The following is a 17,390-nucleotide window of genomic DNA, read 5'->3' as shown; positions in this document are numbered from 1 at the left end:
GAGTTAGTTTTCAATATTTGACAAGAAGGCATAACTGCATTGCAAACTTGGAAATTAACAGGTATACTGTGTCCAAGAAATACCAGTAACCTTATGATATGTGCGCTCAGCATATAAAGAGAGACCAATTACCCCTAACAAAGACAGCCAATAAGTATGATCTACAAGTGACTATGTTTTGGCATTTTACAGTATATGAGCTCTGTATATAAAGAGACCATATATGATCTGTGCAATTAGAGGTGCAATGGTAGAGCCACATCCTGGTTTACTACTAATTCTATTGTAAATGGTCTGGTACTGCTTTTTGTAGCAAAATTCCTTGCTCAGTGCTGTTAGTATTAGTTGTTCCTTTTCTTACATGAAAATGAGATTGTGAAGATGATGTAAGGGTAGGTCTAGTGTATGTCAAGAGTAAGCTTGCTGACTAAAACAACTGACTTTTTTACTTGGACACTGATTCATCAAACTGATGACCCAGTGCGACAAGAAATGCTACACACTATACAGAACAAGCATTATAATTGTAATTGAGTGAGTAAAGATTACACAAATATTGCAAGTACTGCTCAACACTGGACTTCCATTTGTAACATGCAACCACTCCCTCCTCCCCACCCCCTCCCCTCACCTGACTGAATCTTTTAAACATTGTTTTTATTCTTAAACAGAATTTTATGGAGTGCCTAAATTAACTTGTTTTGTAACTAGTTTAAAAATGTCTTCAGAGAGAATTGTTTCTTCTTAACACACTCAGGAAAGGTAATACCCTGAGCTTCATCTGTGTTTATGCCAAATAATTTTTATATTTTCCTTTCAGGCATGTTCCCTATCCCTGAAATGCCAATGGTGATAGGTGATAGTAAACATTTTGTAGTGCTTTTCAGGCCTTTGTTTTACACCCTGTTGAATAACGATTAAAAAATCAAGATATTCCCAGCAGACAGGAACAGTTTTGAGATTTGATTGCATGCAAAAGAAAGGAGGTTGCTATTAATAGGAGTCTAACATTGTTAATTAATCTAGGAAGTATCTTGTCAGTTTAGATGTGGTAATGGAAGTTTGATACTGGTAAACCATAGCTAATATTACTAACTTAACTTTGTAAGGACAAAGTTTTCCTGAAGTACTCAACAATTCCTATTGTGAAGGAAATACTTGACTAGTAGAATTTGTTGGTACAATGAGCTAACATCTCACCAGGGGTATAGTTACAAGTCTCATTTGTATGATCTCAACATTATTCTACCTCCTTCTTGGCACAGTCACATAGTTTGGCATTCATCCCCCTACCCATCAATCATCCTTCTCCCCACCCAACTCCTCTGCCCCTTAAAATTATCAATACAATGCCACAGGAATATGTTTGCTAATATGATGATTGGCTGTGCTTCCTTCTTTTCACAAATTTCTTCAATCTCGGTTTGTAGAGGCTACAATGCAATCCTCAGATATCGCACACAGGGCTATTGACCCATGGAAAATCCTTTGCGAACCGAAACCATTGGATCGCGACCCAAAGATTGCAGATAGTTGGTCTAGTAATATCGCAGAAAAGTGAATCTCTACGCTGCACAGTTTATCTGGACTATTACTGCAGGATCAGTAAACTTCTTGTATCCATAATAACGATTCTGAAAATAGTGTTGAAATTGTTCTTAGATGAAGATTGAACTCCTTTTTATATTCTTTTTTCTCTCTGTCTCTTTTTGAAGGAACTTTGAAAGAGCTTTTTATAAAATAATTTTGGATTGAGATATTGTGATAAGTATTGTAGTTGCTATAACCCACCACCACTCTTGTGTTAACTCACAGAAGAGAAGTGGCAAAAGGATATATCTGAAATGAGAGGGAAAATATTATACTCGAGTGTCAGACCAGTAGTTTATAGTTAAACAAACTTTTTTCTAATAAATATATATATATTTGTATGCTTTGCTGTGAAAGTTGGCTGTTCTGTGAGTTACATGTACTATTATTATCAGCATTATGTAGACAGTATGCTTACAACTGAAATGGATCTAATTGCTGAATCAAACGGGTATTAAGTATAAGATAAAGCATATTCAGGGATGCAGCAGATACATTTATATACTCTACAATGTGGTTTATCTGGGCATGTTTAAGAGGGCATGCTGAACCTCCCCTTTAATTGTCTTCTCCTGTTTTGATATTTAAATGTTTCAGCCCTTGGATAGACAAGGATTTAATCAAATGTGGGTAAATGTAATTTAGTAATAAACATAACTAACTATATGACAGTAATAATGTATCAACAATGTATTGAATGTTTTTCTTAATATTGTATGTGCCCTCATATTTCCTTGACTCCCGTCAGTCATATTTACACGGGCAGTGCTAACTTATGGCATTAATTAATTCAGCAAAGTTATTAATCAAACCAACCTGGTTACATATAGATTCGGGTATTTGAAAATTAGTCAACTGTTATCTGAACCTACAAAGGTGTGCATCAGCATTCAGTTTGGACAATTAGTTACAGGTCTTTTCTTTGCAGTTTCGAACTGTAGGTCGTCATGGGAACAGAAAGGTTCATTCTCTGTTATTTCACTGTTACTGTAGTTTGTTTATAACATTGTGTAACTTGATAGAAGTGTTTGCGTCATTTGTGAAAGTAGGTTGTAGTTCATTAATATCTTTATAACCTTGTTTGTCTAAAATTGAAAACATGATATTTGGAAATGTATGAACAACTTTATGGCTAACCGCCAAGGAAGACTAAATAGCAAGCAGTTCCCACGATGAAGTTTAGCAATTATTAGATCGCTTTAATACATCAATTCTGCTCTCAGTGAATGTGCAGTCTTCAGTTTTCTGCAATATACTCAATGGGTGATATTTGTAATAAAATTGCTTATTTTCAGGTAATTCTGAAAATTTGAGTTGAAGAAAGTATTGTGCAGAAAATTATGATGATGGATAAGTGTTTAGGAACAAAAACAAATGACCAGAATTACAGTTCTACTGTACTATATAGTTTTACTGTACTATCTACATATCATGGAGTTTCCAGTTTGAATTGGATTTGAGCTTGCTATATAGCAGGAGTTGCTAAACTTGCCTAATTACAGAACCACATAAACTAATCCTCAGATGTTTGAGAGCCATTTAAGACATGGACAACGTTGTCAATTTACCATAATAACAAAAGTATTTTCATATCCTATCAATTACGCTACTGTGATTGTTTGACTGTATAGTACAACAGTGTGGATGAAGTACTTTACCAGGTTTCAGAAGGATATGAAGCCTCATTTCGTGTCCAAATATTTTTGTTAATAAAAGCAGATCAGATTTATTTAATGTATTCTATCATTAGGTCAGTGGTAAGATTAATTTTTAATTGAACAAAAGCGAAGAACACAGGATGTTTTCAGTGTTTATATTCATTAAATTATATTTACAATTATTAAAATTATTTCAAGGAGACACAAACCGTGGAAGAGATAACTTATATCATATAACAGAATTGGTTTCTGTGTCAACACCTTTAACGTTCTAACTTCGAAAATTTGAAAAGAAAAGCTAAGATAAAGCAAAATGTTTCAGATCCGTTTGGCAATATTCCATAAAAGATTTACAAAATGACAGCTCCCCAGATATGACATTTTAAACTAGGATATCTTCTGAAACAGAGCAAGGTTTTTTTTTTACTTTTTTGGCAGAGTTGTTCGTCGCAAAGATTTCTGTCAAATAAATCTGAAGATGATGTGTATGATTTTATGGAAAGCAATCAACTCTTAAGGTGGAAATTTGTTGGAAATATTTAATAACTTCAGACTTTGTATCAAAAACTGCAGAGTATGCATAAAAGGTACATTTAACCATCAATCTTCTTTTTTTCAAATTTCTCTTGAATTTGAATTTTGTCAAGGGGGGGGTGCTATTTGATTTTCTTCCCAGTATTGTTTACACCTTTGTGAATTATGAGTAGAGATGCAAAAATTTAACAGCAAAATGAGTTTGATGATGCAAATGTTTAAACTCTTGACAAATGATGTACAAGTTTATTACTCTCTTCTTAGCCTGTGAACTAATACCTTGTCATATGTATGCAGTTTAAGATTTTGAAATGCATTGTTTCTAACATATCTGTGGAAGTATAGGATTTAAAACAAGCCATCAATCTGTATTATGTGTGTTAACTTTGAAAATGAATGCATGTACACATGGAATTTTAATGCCACTCTTTGTTCTTTATAATATGCAAATTTATTACTCTATGTCTTAAATCTTCAAGTTTACATCACTCTCCGAAGGCAAGAGAAAAATGGGGGGATTTTAAAGAGATGTGCATCGAAGAATTAGATCTAATTCTTCATTTTCTGAACTTTTTCTGACTTATTTGGTTCAATACTCTCCTTTGATTACTTTCCGTGTCAATATCTCGCCAGTCACATTTATTAACTATTTTAAAAACTTGGAATGTCAGAAGGTCTACGCAAGTGCACTTTTGGTAAAAACATTCTCATTTCTTCTTCCATTTGTAAGTTTCACACATAATTGCAATTCATGTTTTTTTTATATTATTTATAAATCTATGGAACGGTATCATCGTATTCCTGTTTGATGTATGACTTAGAAGTTGGCATTTGAATCAGAATTGTAGCTATGGCAACTAGTCCTTGAGTAAACAAATGAGTTTGAAATTAATAGGTTTCAGTTACTTCTTATGGATTGGATTTTTATGAAGGATTTCTTCTAAGTAGTTGTCTATTTGAGACTTTGTTGTTATGTATGAATGATGTCCTCATGTAGACTACCATGGCTTTGCAGGGTTGGAGTGAGAGTAGGGTGGGAGGGGGAGAGGGGGTTGGTGGGAGGGGGTGGGTTTGTTACTGTACTCTTCTTATACTGTGTATATTTCGGCTTATTCACTACCAAATTATCTTGATATTTTCTCTCAGAAAGATTGTCAAAGCTACAGCAATGAACCCCAATCAATAATGTACATAGTGTTCCACAGTGTACGATCAAGCCGATTTAACGGTACTGAAACTGTAACAGAGCTAGGTCTCTGTGACCAGTCATGTCCTTTTTAAAGGGGGAGGAAGCCTTGCTAACCCACAGCAAGATTGGTGACTCCACACTTTGAGTCACCTGGGTAAAAAGCAAATTAAACAATAAGTGTCATATGCAAGTTTTTGGTAACTACAGTATAGCCCCAATATGGACCGAAAAAAGGGTTTTTGGATAGTTTGGTTGTATTTCACTTTGGCAATAAAAATGGAATTCAAAGAAAGAGGAAAAGTCAGGTCAGGTGATCTGTGACATTTTATCAACTTTGATGCCGGAGGAAAAATATTTTATTTATGAACAATAGAAAAGTTTTCAAGCTCACAGAAAGATATCAAAATCTTGCCATTCCATGCTTAATGAATTGATAAATTGCCTTGTTGTATCATTGACATTTGATCCTGACAAAGATTAAGTGGTTTGCATTAGCACAATATGTTCATTTGATGTTCATTCTGGATATCTGTGTAACTTTCTTCTGTTCAGTGAATTAGAAGTTTGGTATTGGTTTATTTTGGGTTTATTTTTTCCTGTTTCATTATGCCAGAAAATGATATAGAAGAGTTATATAGGAGAAATCATGCATTTGGCCGTAGCTATGTGATGTTTTCGTTTTCTTCATATATCTTGCATTTATGCTGTACCTATTTACAGCAAGTACACTCTGGAAGATGAGTTGTCCAAATTTTGATATTAAGTTTCAGTTGATTGAATGAGGCACAAAATTGGATCTTTTTACTTTTGTTTGTCTCTTTCTTCATGCTTTAGCTGGATTCTCTTAATTCATTGATTTTATTACCTCTTGGGTATTTTTCTTGTTTTCTTTTTCTGGTTGATTCTTTAGCTTTATTTTGGAAGAATGACAGATTTTTTGTTTAAGTATGAAAATGAAAAATTATGCATCTCATTTTGCCAGTTTTAAAGAACTTGAAATACAATTGAACTAGAAACAGAATTGAACTTTGAGTTGTGTCTTTATGTGAGAGAGAGGTATGGTTTTATGAGGTGATGTTCCAGGACGAGGGGGGGGGGGGGCGGCGGACGGGTGACCTGTATGTTAGATAGATCCATAAATTGTACAAATTAGAAACTGGGTTTGATGGGTTGCACATGCTGATATTTCTTAACATGACAAGATTATTTCAATAAACAGTTCATAAAGATCTAATAATTTCAACAAAAGATTTCATGAAAATATTTATTAGCCCAACCTCCCAGTAAGAGCTCTTATAAAGGCATAAATTATAGTCTTAAATGTGCCTCATAATGTACAATTTGACTTCAATTTTGTTTTCTTGGGGACACCCAGACTCCCCATACATTGGAGCCAGCTTCAATGACCCCATGGCAACACCCCTCTTTTAAGTACTTCATTCCCATCTGACCCTCCCATAGAGATGCAGCTCACAACCTAAACCACTCAGGAGAATTTTGGAGTTTATTATTTATTAGCACAATCTTGCTTGACCTACTCGTTAAATAAGCATCAAGGTCCTATGTGTTGGATGGATCATACACAAAGGAATACATGAGTAAAACCATGAATACAGAATAGTTTCTAGGGGACTCCCAGACCACCCCCCCCCAACTCCCCCCTTCATAGGACCTGGCTTCAATGACACAGTTCAATACCCACCGTTACAAAATCCTTCATTCACATCCATTCACATTCACATTGGTTGGGTCATACCCAAAGGAATACATGAGTAAAACAAAGAGGAATACAAAATAGATCTGATTGATTTTACAAGATCCATAAAAACTAAGAATGATATATAAGTGATATCCATCCTCCTTCAAGCATTCCTTTTTTTTCTTTCAACATTTAACATGTTCAGGATGATGTAGTCGTTTATACCCCACACACACAAAAAATACAAGTTACTGTTTGCTAATCTTTGTGTGTAGACCTACTTTTTTATATAAATCTGTTTTACAGCCTAACTATGCCTCTGAACACATCATTCCACATTCAGACTTTAAATTTCCTCTGTAGGACTACCCCCCCCCCCAACCTCCCTACATGGATATCACCTGCAATGCCCCCATTGCCTGTCAATCACGCCTTTTAAAATATTGGATCCAATCTTGAGACATCAAAATCTATCACACATGGTTAAATATTAATTGTCCCCATAGAGTCATTTTACATACCACCAAAGTTAGGATGTATGTACTTAAATGTTTTATGTATTGAATTAGTAGGAATGAAATATTATGTGGCTTGCTCAGGAAGAAAACTGACTGTCAAGCTGTGATATGATCTGCTGACAGGAATTTAAATGGAACATGAGTTTTTCAGTCTAAAAGATTATACCTTTCAGTTTCTTCCCCCTCTTCTCCCCTTCACTGATATTCCAAGTAACAGTGTCGAGAATGGTTTGCAGCCTTGCAGGGAATTGATGCATTTTATCTTTACCAGACGACTATCACTAATGAAAGTTCAACTGGTGGGCGTCCCTTGCAGACGAAGTCCATGATTAGTTACGTCAAATGCACAATCTTTTACCAAAAGGGCATGGCGGAAATTTATGACGATCCCATATCATGCGGTTGTAAAACTGGAGCTGTCGGCTAAAAGAATCGCTGACGGAAAGAGTTAGTGGCTGCTCTCCAGTATATCAAATTTAGACGTGATTTATACTTGGGTCTGCTAGCTGCAAGTGAGGAAGGCATTATAGTAAGACTCCCTTTATGTTGGGTTTTAAAAATGTATTTTTCTAAAACTTTCTGTCAACTCATGAGGTAGATCAAAGTTAAAAATACATAAATAATTTTGTCATGCAACTTTGCAAAGCAGAGAATGTTAAACTTAAGGTCTAGTGCTAGATAAACATTTTAGGTTTTTATATTTGGAGGCCTGCTCTGTTTTGCTTTCTGTCTTAGCTGGGGACAGTGAGTTCAAGTTGCAAAAGAACAATCTATACAGCCAGTCTATAATACAATCACAGAAGCATGTTCTGCCCAAGGCTTCAATACGTCATCCTGTGCCGAAGCTGCAGAATATATTAGTTTCCAATCTAAAGCCAAGATGCAGTTGAAAGACGGCTGCAAAATCTATAATATTCTGAGATCGTGTCTTCCATTCAAACCTGTGAGAACAGGTTTTGGTGTCCATTAGACCTACCAAAGGGTTAATATTGAGGCGAGGGGACAGTACTAAAAGAGCAAATATATACAATGGAAATATCCAAGACCAAATGAGTTTTTTTTTTAAAAATAGCATAGTTATTTAGTTTTCCACAGTGGCAGCGCCAGGAATTTTTAGTTGAGGAGGCTAAGGGGGGGCTGAGCCATTTTTTTGGGTGGCTTACAAGATTGAGTGATCGCCGTCCTGGGGGAGGGGTATAAGGGGAGGGGGTGCCCCCCTCCCCCTTTTGAAATTTTTCCCAATCCTGGAAAGGCCTACATGCAAAATGGTGGCATTTAGCGAGGCTTTTGTCACCTGAAAATTTCTCCAAAAATATGCATTTTTTGAAAAAAACACAGTTGAAAATTTAGAACACAAGAGCTGATGGAATGTTTGGCCAATGGCCACAATATTTGAAGGTGAATTGCGCCACCAGTGTAGAGTGTTTTATACTTGCAATCCTGAGAAACAACTCATCAACACCTGGCAGATAAAGCTGGAATCTGAATTGTTTTTATCAGTCACCAAAACAAGGCTTCCTGCACCACAACTGAGTCACTGACTATTATCATGTGAAAAATTCATCAAAATTGCCATTGACCATTGTAGCACTGCGTTATGGCTGAAAAAATTTGGGTAGGCTATATTGTTTCAATGAGGGTTTTTTTTTTTTGCCTTTTTCAGTTGGGGGGCTAATGGGGGGCTGACTACTTCAGTGGGGGGGCTAAAGCCCCCCAAGCCCCCCTTGGCGCCGCCACTGGTTTTCCATCTGGTTAAATATCAAGCTCAACACTGCTTCCTAAAATTTCTTTGAACTGTTTTATCTCATATTTATTAATACCTTAATTGTATGGAAACTCACTTTACAAAGTACTATTGTCAACATATTATAAATCTTTGATAAATCTTTTCAAATTCAAAGTTCTGTACTAATTTAGACAGTTACCAGTCACTCCAGGACACAAAATTATGCTAAATGTTCATGTAAAGCTTATCGTAATTATACAGAAATACTGATAAAATGTAAAACTATGGATAACTGGTGTACTGTTTGTAACTGTTTCTGATCTCCTTAGAAATTATTAGGCCAATAGTGATGCCACATTTGGTCAACATTGATTCCACCTAAAACACAGCTTGTGTTAATAAGATTATTAACTCACAATTCAGAAATAAATATTGTTTGATCTCCATGAGTATGTTACAGTCGCATTCCATAACTGGCTGCAGGACCATATAATTGAGTGGTGAAATGTTTAAGGCCCATTGTACTCTTTGGGTGGTGGGTATCTTCAGTCTTTTCATTCATGCCATAATATAACCTAGCTATATTTGACTACTTTGTATGAGTCATAAAACCCATCACATGCAAGTTATTGCTTCCAAATGTTCAGAATTATCCATGAAGTGTTGCATAAATATTCATAGTGTTTTAAGCAAAATAAATGCTTGGAATCATAATTAATCCCATACGTAATGATTATTGATGGCCCGAGAAAATGTTCCCATGTTCCACCTTTGAAATTTCCACTCATTTTACAAATTTTCTATCATTGAAATAAAGAAATAAAAATACTGCCAACAATTTTTCACCTTTTTTGAACAGACATTCTCGTCGCTGAAATTCATTGTTTGACAGACCGGAGGAAAGTTTTCTGGGTATAATTTAGGCTTAAGCCATGCAAATCTTCACAGCACTTTGTTTCATGTAGATACCAGCAGTGGTGTAACAAATTACTTGGAGGCAAGCAGGGACCAAGGATCAGACAGAGTCCATAATGCATGCAGCTGTCAATATTTAATGCTGTGTAAAAGTAAGGTAACAGTAACAGTTACTTGTCATTTAGCCTTTGAAGAAGATCCTGCTAGGATCGAAACGTCAGGTCAACTTACTTTTACACATTCTCCTACACAGGCTCTCTAGTGGATAAGCAGTTTGCTAACAGTTTTATTTTAATATTTAATGCTGTGAGCACCATTTCTTGGTAAGTTCTCAACTCCCTGCTGTTACCCCGGTGGAAACAAATACTCAATTTATGATGAACTTCTAAAAGTGCATCTAGCAACAACTTTGTTGCTGTCATCACTGCAATTGAGTTGGTTTTCTTTTCACTGTCAATTCAAAAATCCTCTTTTTATTAAATGAAACCAATATTGACAAGTTCTGTAATATCGCAAACATTGCAAACTCTGTATCACATTTTCAGAGACGAGTCAACAACCATGTTTAATTAATAATAGAAAAGTAAAGCTTTTGAAGAAATCTACCATGATCACGTGAATTTAAATCACAGACCACTCACTTCCTGTTACAGTTAAAGGAAGGACTTTAATACTTTCAACTAACATCTTCTTTCCATATACAGTAAGTGTCACATTGATTGCCAACAGAAAGTCCCTTTCACAGAGTGATTCTGCAAGGTGAATCGAACCCTGCCATCTTCTCTCAGTTTCAAAAAGACCAAATGATGTGATATTTGAGCAATCTGTGTGTTCTACTATAGTATGTTATTAGTTACAGTACAGTACAATATGTTCTATGATATTTACCTACTTTTTATTGCCCTATTCATTACAGGTCATATATCCATAAAATAAGCCACTCTGTCATTTAATAACCACAAAACATATTTGAATTTTGATGCTTGGTCTGAGAATGTGGAAGCACAATATTGAAATGCTGGTACATAGACATTGTATGACAGTTTGAATAGACTTCACTTTGTATTTACTGTACTGTACTCTATGGGGCATGGCTGTTTGATTCTAAGATGTTAGGAATCAATATAGTCTATATCATTAACAGAATACTCTGCAGGAATTTATGTTGGTTTGCTTTACCAAATGAAATAAAAACTCAGCTTGGTTGCTAGGTCAAACTATGTATTTGGTTAGCCTGTAATTTACACAAGTTTGAGTAAACCTAATACATATGAACACAAAAGTTAGCTCCTTCATAATATTACTATACAGTACTATTATGGTACAATCCATGAAGACACTTCATTTTGCTTTTCTCTCTAGTTCACAGTTTTTCAGTGATGTTTCACTACTCACTAGATTGGAGTTCCACCTACCTTTAATCTGAAGAAGATATAGATAATTTTGACCTTTCAACTCACTTGCTAACAACACATACACAGTATGTAAGCACAGACTTCTATCGATATTTAAAATAATTGGATGTACTATTTAGTCAATCACCTTTTCAAGGGGAAATTCGGACGGGCTCTCAATATCATTGGCAGTTGGTCTTCCTACACAAGAAAGAAGCTAAATGAAAGAGGTTTTCCTCTATAGCAACAAGGGGAGAGTATCCCTTTTCAGTATGTACCTTTGCAATAATCTATGTTACTTCCCCTTCTACCATCATCTTTCAATGATTTTATCCTGTTTTACTTTTGCTGCCTCTCTCTCTCTCCTTAGTTCTCATCCTCGCCATTCTAGTTTTATCTCAGCTGTTTCATCTACTGCTTCATCCCTTGTCATCAAAGTAACTTAAAGCCCCCTTATCTCTGCCTCTCGCATCATGCGATTCAACCACCTCTGTGAATCTGATGTATGTATGTCTGTATGTATTTTAGATCCTCCTGCAAGCAGGAACTCACAAGGAAGCCTCAAAGGCTCATCAAAGCCGCAAGCTGACCAAAGTCAGTCCCTTCATATTTTACGTCCATGATTATGAATTGTCAATTATTAACAACTCTGTAACTGGACGACATACATTAACCTTGGAGTGACTCGAACTCGGAACCTTATGATTGGAAGGCACCGGCGTTAACCACTGAGCTTACACTCCTAATGTCTCTCTCTCTCCCATATCTATCCTCCCTTGATACCTCTGTATCCTATCATCAACTTCAACTCTGACCATTTGACATCCATCACTTTGATCTTCATCTCTGCTCAACGCTCCTTATTGACTCATCCACTTTCATCATCTCTGCTTCACACATCTAATGAATCAACCATCTTTTTCTTTCTTCATAACTGTCACCTTTCAATTCCTCCATCTATTTGTTCCTCATCTACATCCTCAGTTCTAATTTTACAAGCATCCTCATTTCCTGAATCAGGATCATCGACTGCCACACGAGGTTCTTCCTCATCAAAGTAACTTTCCTCTTCATCCCTTCCTCTGATATCGAGTGAATCGTACTCTACATTGTCATCCACCTGAGAATAATCAAAGTCCTTGTCACTGCCCTTCAGGAACTTCTCCTGCATGAGATGCACGAATTCCTGTCGCAGCAATTCTCTCTCCTCCTCTGGTATATGTTTAATTTTACGCTTTGGGGGGCTAGGCAAGTCAGCTGAGGTACCTGGGGTGTCCTCTAAGGTGTAGGGAAAAATACAAAAGAAAAGATGAGCATTATTCTTACACATTATCATAAACACAAAATACTGAGGGGTAACACACTAACATTGAACTCACTTTGAAAAGTAGCACTTCTTTTACTACAGAAATTTGAATAGTCATCCAATCATATACTACTTATCTCCCAAAGGTGAAAGGTCTGAGGTCAAAGTTAGTGGAAATAAAAAAAAATTTTGTCTTGTTGCTATGACTCCAAGGAGAAACATTGAATTGACATGGAACCTCTGCAGGTATGCAAAAATGTCAAGTACTATCAAAATAGGTGGTTGCCATGGGAATAGAGATCAAAAGTCACATGGTTAAAGGTCAAATGTGAAGGTACCCCAGGGTGAACTCTTGCCTCACAGGCCCATGGAACCAAAGGTCCGAGGTAAAATTTAGAGAAAATTGATTGCTTGCTATAACTCCAAGGGGAAACATTGAATTGACATGGAACCTTCACATGTATAATGAATGATGGAAATGTCACGAAGTACTTTCCTCCTATTACCAGATTGTATGCTAATAATAAATTTGTTCATTTGAAACCAATGTTTGCCCGGCGATAAGATATGCAGCTCTGTGGATTGCCCTGTTGTTCTTATTTAATTGCCACAGCTACTCAAAAAGAAAATCAATTGCCAGTCATCGATATTCCAACCAAGAAGTGACTTGAGCGCAACATGGCAGAAACACAGTGAAGTGTGATTTATATTTCCTTACCATAATATTAGCTTCCATTGCAGTGAATTTAATAAAATAAAAAGTGTAATGATGAATACTGCATCTTCTGGAAGGAGATTCCCCTCCCCTAATCTCTCCACCTCCCTTCACCTACCGCCTGGTAACAAGTTGTTGCAGTTACCGTAAGACCAGTGTCTTTAGTCTTTACAGTGAAAGAGTTGTTATATAAGTTTCAATTCATATAGTGGCTGAATTCCTTTTCTACTAACTTCAGCACTTAGGCTGATTGATTATAAACCTCAAATCAAAGTCATGTGAAAATAACTTGAATGTCACAAACATCTGTAATTTATATCTGCCATCTTTGAATAGGACATTTTTTCAGCCAATACACATGACAGACAAACAATAGAGGGGGTACTCTCAGTATCTAAATATAATAAAGATCCACATAACAAATGTAATCTATCTATGTTACAGTGTTTCACATCTATAACACAATTTACAAGGTTGTACTTTGACTTTTGCTCACCTGAAATGACCTTTGACCTTAGTACTTTACCAACAAAGATTTTAGTTTCGAATACTCAATATGGAGCCACAGTCAAAAGTGTATTCTGCCCTCTCACTTTCCACTAGGGAGCAGTGTTACATAATTCAGCTGGATTCCTTTGTAGTAAAAAGAGTGCCCCCCCCCCCAATCAAATGATAAACTTTCCATTGCACATAACACTCATAATAGTCATATTTTCAGTTTTATCCTCGAAATTTTGACAAATATCGCTGAAAAACTATAGAAACTATAGAAAAACATAAAACAGTCCAAATTTTCAATGCCCCATCTGGGTGACCAAACTGACCATGTAGCATCTGCAGAACTAAAACTCTTCTGGTGAAGACCTCCAATGCCACCAGTTATCTGCCTCCTAACTTTGTGGAAGCGTCCTCTATACAGTACACCACTGTTGAGACATTACGTTTACAAACAAAAATCGAATCTCACACTTCAATAGATGTACCATTTATCACTTGGCATGAATAGTACTTTTCAATATATCCAGTTTAATTCGAGAAAAACAAAAACAGTGAAACCCACCACAGGCACCAAAGGCTTTAACTGAATCTTGTTCCATCTCTTCCTCCTCCTCTTCACTCTCCTCCTCATCTTCCTCCTCCTCCTCATCTTCCTCTTCAACCATCTCCTCATCCTCCTTCTGCTGCTGCTGTAGTAACTTGATATCAGCTTCTTCCATAAATTCCGTGAGTATGGTGGAGAGTTTTAGATCAGTTTGATCTATCTCTTTCCTCAGTTTGGCTCTCTCTTCATCGGTTAGATACTGACCGATGTAATGTTCGTACATCAACGGATCCCTCGACCGCATCTGCTCGTCGCTGAAGTACTCACCGTCGGTTTCGAGTTTCTTCAAGGCTTCGTATCTCCTGTTTTTCCTTTGGACGTTTGATGTCCTTGTGTTAGACTTTTTCCTGACCTCTTTCATGTAAAAGTCCACTTCATAAATATGGCTCAAATGTGAGAAACATGGAAGGTCTTCTAAGCGAAGGATACGATGGTATCTTTCAAGAAAGATGACCGGCTTTTGGCTGAAAGTTTCCGTTAAAATCTGAATTCTGTCTTGCATGGAGATTTCCTCGTCCCCAATCTGTTGACTCTGTATTGTAACACCACAGTTAGCGATATACAATAGCATCTCTTGGAATGTCATTTCCATCTCATCTTCTTCATCAGTTGTATTGACTGTGTCCACCTTTTGTTCTATATTTTCTGATGCTTCGGCTACAAAGAAAAAATACAATAGATACAAAGATAAATAATATTAAATAAATAAATGAAAAACAAAAGACACACTAGAGCACTTTCACTTTCCAAAATTGCACTTTCCTTGACAATTTCTCAAAATTACTTACTGTAATCCCAAAAAAAATCCATTATGGAAATTTTCAAAAAAATCTCAACTTCGACTTCATCGCATGATCTGGAAGAACATCATATGATATTTGGTTTCATTGTCAAGTAGCACTGTGTGTTTCTACATGAAAATTTCACCTTTAATTTACTGAAGATTTATTAATGACAAACCTGTATTTGACAGCTCATCCCATTATAGTTCATGATTCCCTATGCCTAACATCAGAGCTGCAGGTTCAAACTTTAGTCTGATCTGAATTGTTACTCCAAAGAAGATGGTTTCATACAGTAATCATAAGTATTTTCTTTAAGTAATTAAGTCAACATATTTTGGAAAAGACTGACCTTTAGAGTGATTTAATGAGCAGTATGTAATGTTTGGCTAAATTCTGAAATGATTGGGAAAGTTACATGGAGCATTTTTCCTTACCGTATGTATGTACTTTGGAAAGTGAGTGACATTTGCCTAAACTGAGTAGAGCAAGTTAATTTAGTCTTTCCTTCTCTTTCTATCCACTTTTTTATGCATTTATTTTTTTCTTATTAAAATGTTACACTTAGAATAAGGTGAACATATTTTTTTCAAGAAATCTAAAGACCAGACGTTGATGTTGAACCACACTCCCCCCCTGCCTCTCCCATCCTAACCACCTTCTATTTTGACATCACTTGGCCACAACCTTTAAAATGAGGGATGGTAAATATAAAAAAAAACATATCAGTGTTTTGTTTCAAGGATATGTCCACTAGCTTCAAAACAGCCCATCCAGAAACAAGTATTTTCTTCATGATAAAAATTCAAATGCCAAAAAAGTATAACTATATGGCAATAAGGTAACTGAAAGTCTCATTGTTCATCACTTAGTGCAACATGATGCTTCTCAGGTATGAAAGTATATATTAAATTATCTGGTTTGCCTTTATATGCGGTCATGTATGAACTTACTGTACAGTAGTTTGTGGTTGTAAACAACCACATCTTAAATTAGCCATCTCTATGAACAAGGGGCTAAAGAGATAAAAGTTAAATTATTTGGGGCCTTTTACAAATTTGAAGATATTTCCCAGTCAGTACATAATATCTGAGGTCATTCCTGGAGGTACTTTCAAACCAGGAATGTATGTATCTTATTCCAGGGTCTTTCTCTAGAATTCAGGGATGTCTGGCCTCCTTAGCTTAGAGTTACTGTGTCCACCAATTGACTGGTATTGTCTGGTCGTATTTAACTATAGAAGTGTAGTAGAATGATAGGCCTAATCCAACGTTTTTCTGAAACTGCTAACGGTGTCCCTTGTTCTACTACTACTAGTACTAGGTCTATTACGTATAGCGTGGTGGGCTCATAATTGACGCACTTAAGGATTTGATCAACGATGTCTATCGAGGAAAAATCCAAATTACTCAACTGTATGTATTTTTCATATGTGCATAGTTCCTCAGAAATGTTATGATCTCAAAATATTTAAGGTTCTGTGCTTATGCACCGTACAATTGAGCAGAATTTGACCACAAAATGTGTGCCGTGTCAAGTTCTTTCATACCCCTAAATTGACACATTCGTCCATTGACTTAAGATGCTGTTTGCTATGCTCTATGCCTCTAAGCTCAGACAGGTTAGGTCCCAGAGAGAAGTGTTATCATATTGAGGAAATGTTGGTTAGTTTTAGGATGTAAGATTTTCAAATGCCCCCACAACGGGGGGAGGGTGTTAAAAGCTTAAAAAATACCAAAATTTAGTGAGCAAATTGCTGAAATGGATTCAAACTCATGAAATATGTAATTTTGCTTGACTGCAAAAAGTTTAGGTGGCCTGCTGTATTGTTGCTCGTAATAATTGAAGGTGCGTCAATTACGGGGGCGCGTCAATTATGAAGCCTTAACTATACAGTACTGTAAGTAACTTAGGTCAGAGGCCTACCCTTGTAAAAGTTGTATTGTTTTAATATGGCAGGAACTTAGTATTCGGTAACGCTAGTTACGTTTGGTTAACGTCGAGACTGTATGATTTCTACATGATTAAGAAACAAGTTTGGATCTTCTTATGCATCACAAAGCATGCGCAAGCTCAGGTTTTCAACATTTACGAAATTATCATTTTCCTTACTGATTGTGGTATCTGACTTATCTTCTGGGAGTGGGGGCTCCGCTGGATCCATGGCGGCTGCCATTTTGAAACATGTCTTGTGGCTAGTCTTGGTATTCAATCGTAACGAGCAGACCGCCTGTCAAAAACTGCAAACCTAAAAGCAAGCGT

General features: G+C 36.3%; 1 protein-coding gene across 1 annotated transcript; it reads right to left on the bottom strand.

Annotated features, from left to right (window-relative positions):
* Positions 1–4,035: 4,035 nt before the first annotated feature.
* Positions 4,036–17,381, bottom strand: LOC139971907 (coiled-coil domain-containing protein 97-like). Its single transcript, XM_071978748.1, has 3 exons — positions 17,241–17,381; positions 14,305–15,003; positions 4,036–12,501 (listed from the first exon to the last, which is right to left on the bottom strand). Exons 1-3 carry the CDS (start codon positions 17,302–17,304, stop codon positions 12,161–12,163), a joined length of 1,104 nt encoding a protein of 367 aa, XP_071834849.1. The 5' UTR covers positions 17,305–17,381; the 3' UTR covers positions 4,036–12,160.
* Positions 17,382–17,390: the final 9 nt, after the last annotated feature.

This window comes from Apostichopus japonicus, chromosome 8 (genome assembly GCF_037975245.1).
Source record: "Apostichopus japonicus isolate 1M-3 chromosome 8, ASM3797524v1, whole genome shotgun sequence".
Classification (NCBI taxonomy): Eukaryota; Metazoa; Echinodermata; class Holothuroidea; order Aspidochirotida; family Stichopodidae; genus Apostichopus; species Apostichopus japonicus.
The sequence above is the reverse complement of the archived record's forward strand: the minus strand, read 5'-3'. Positions and strand labels throughout refer to the sequence as shown.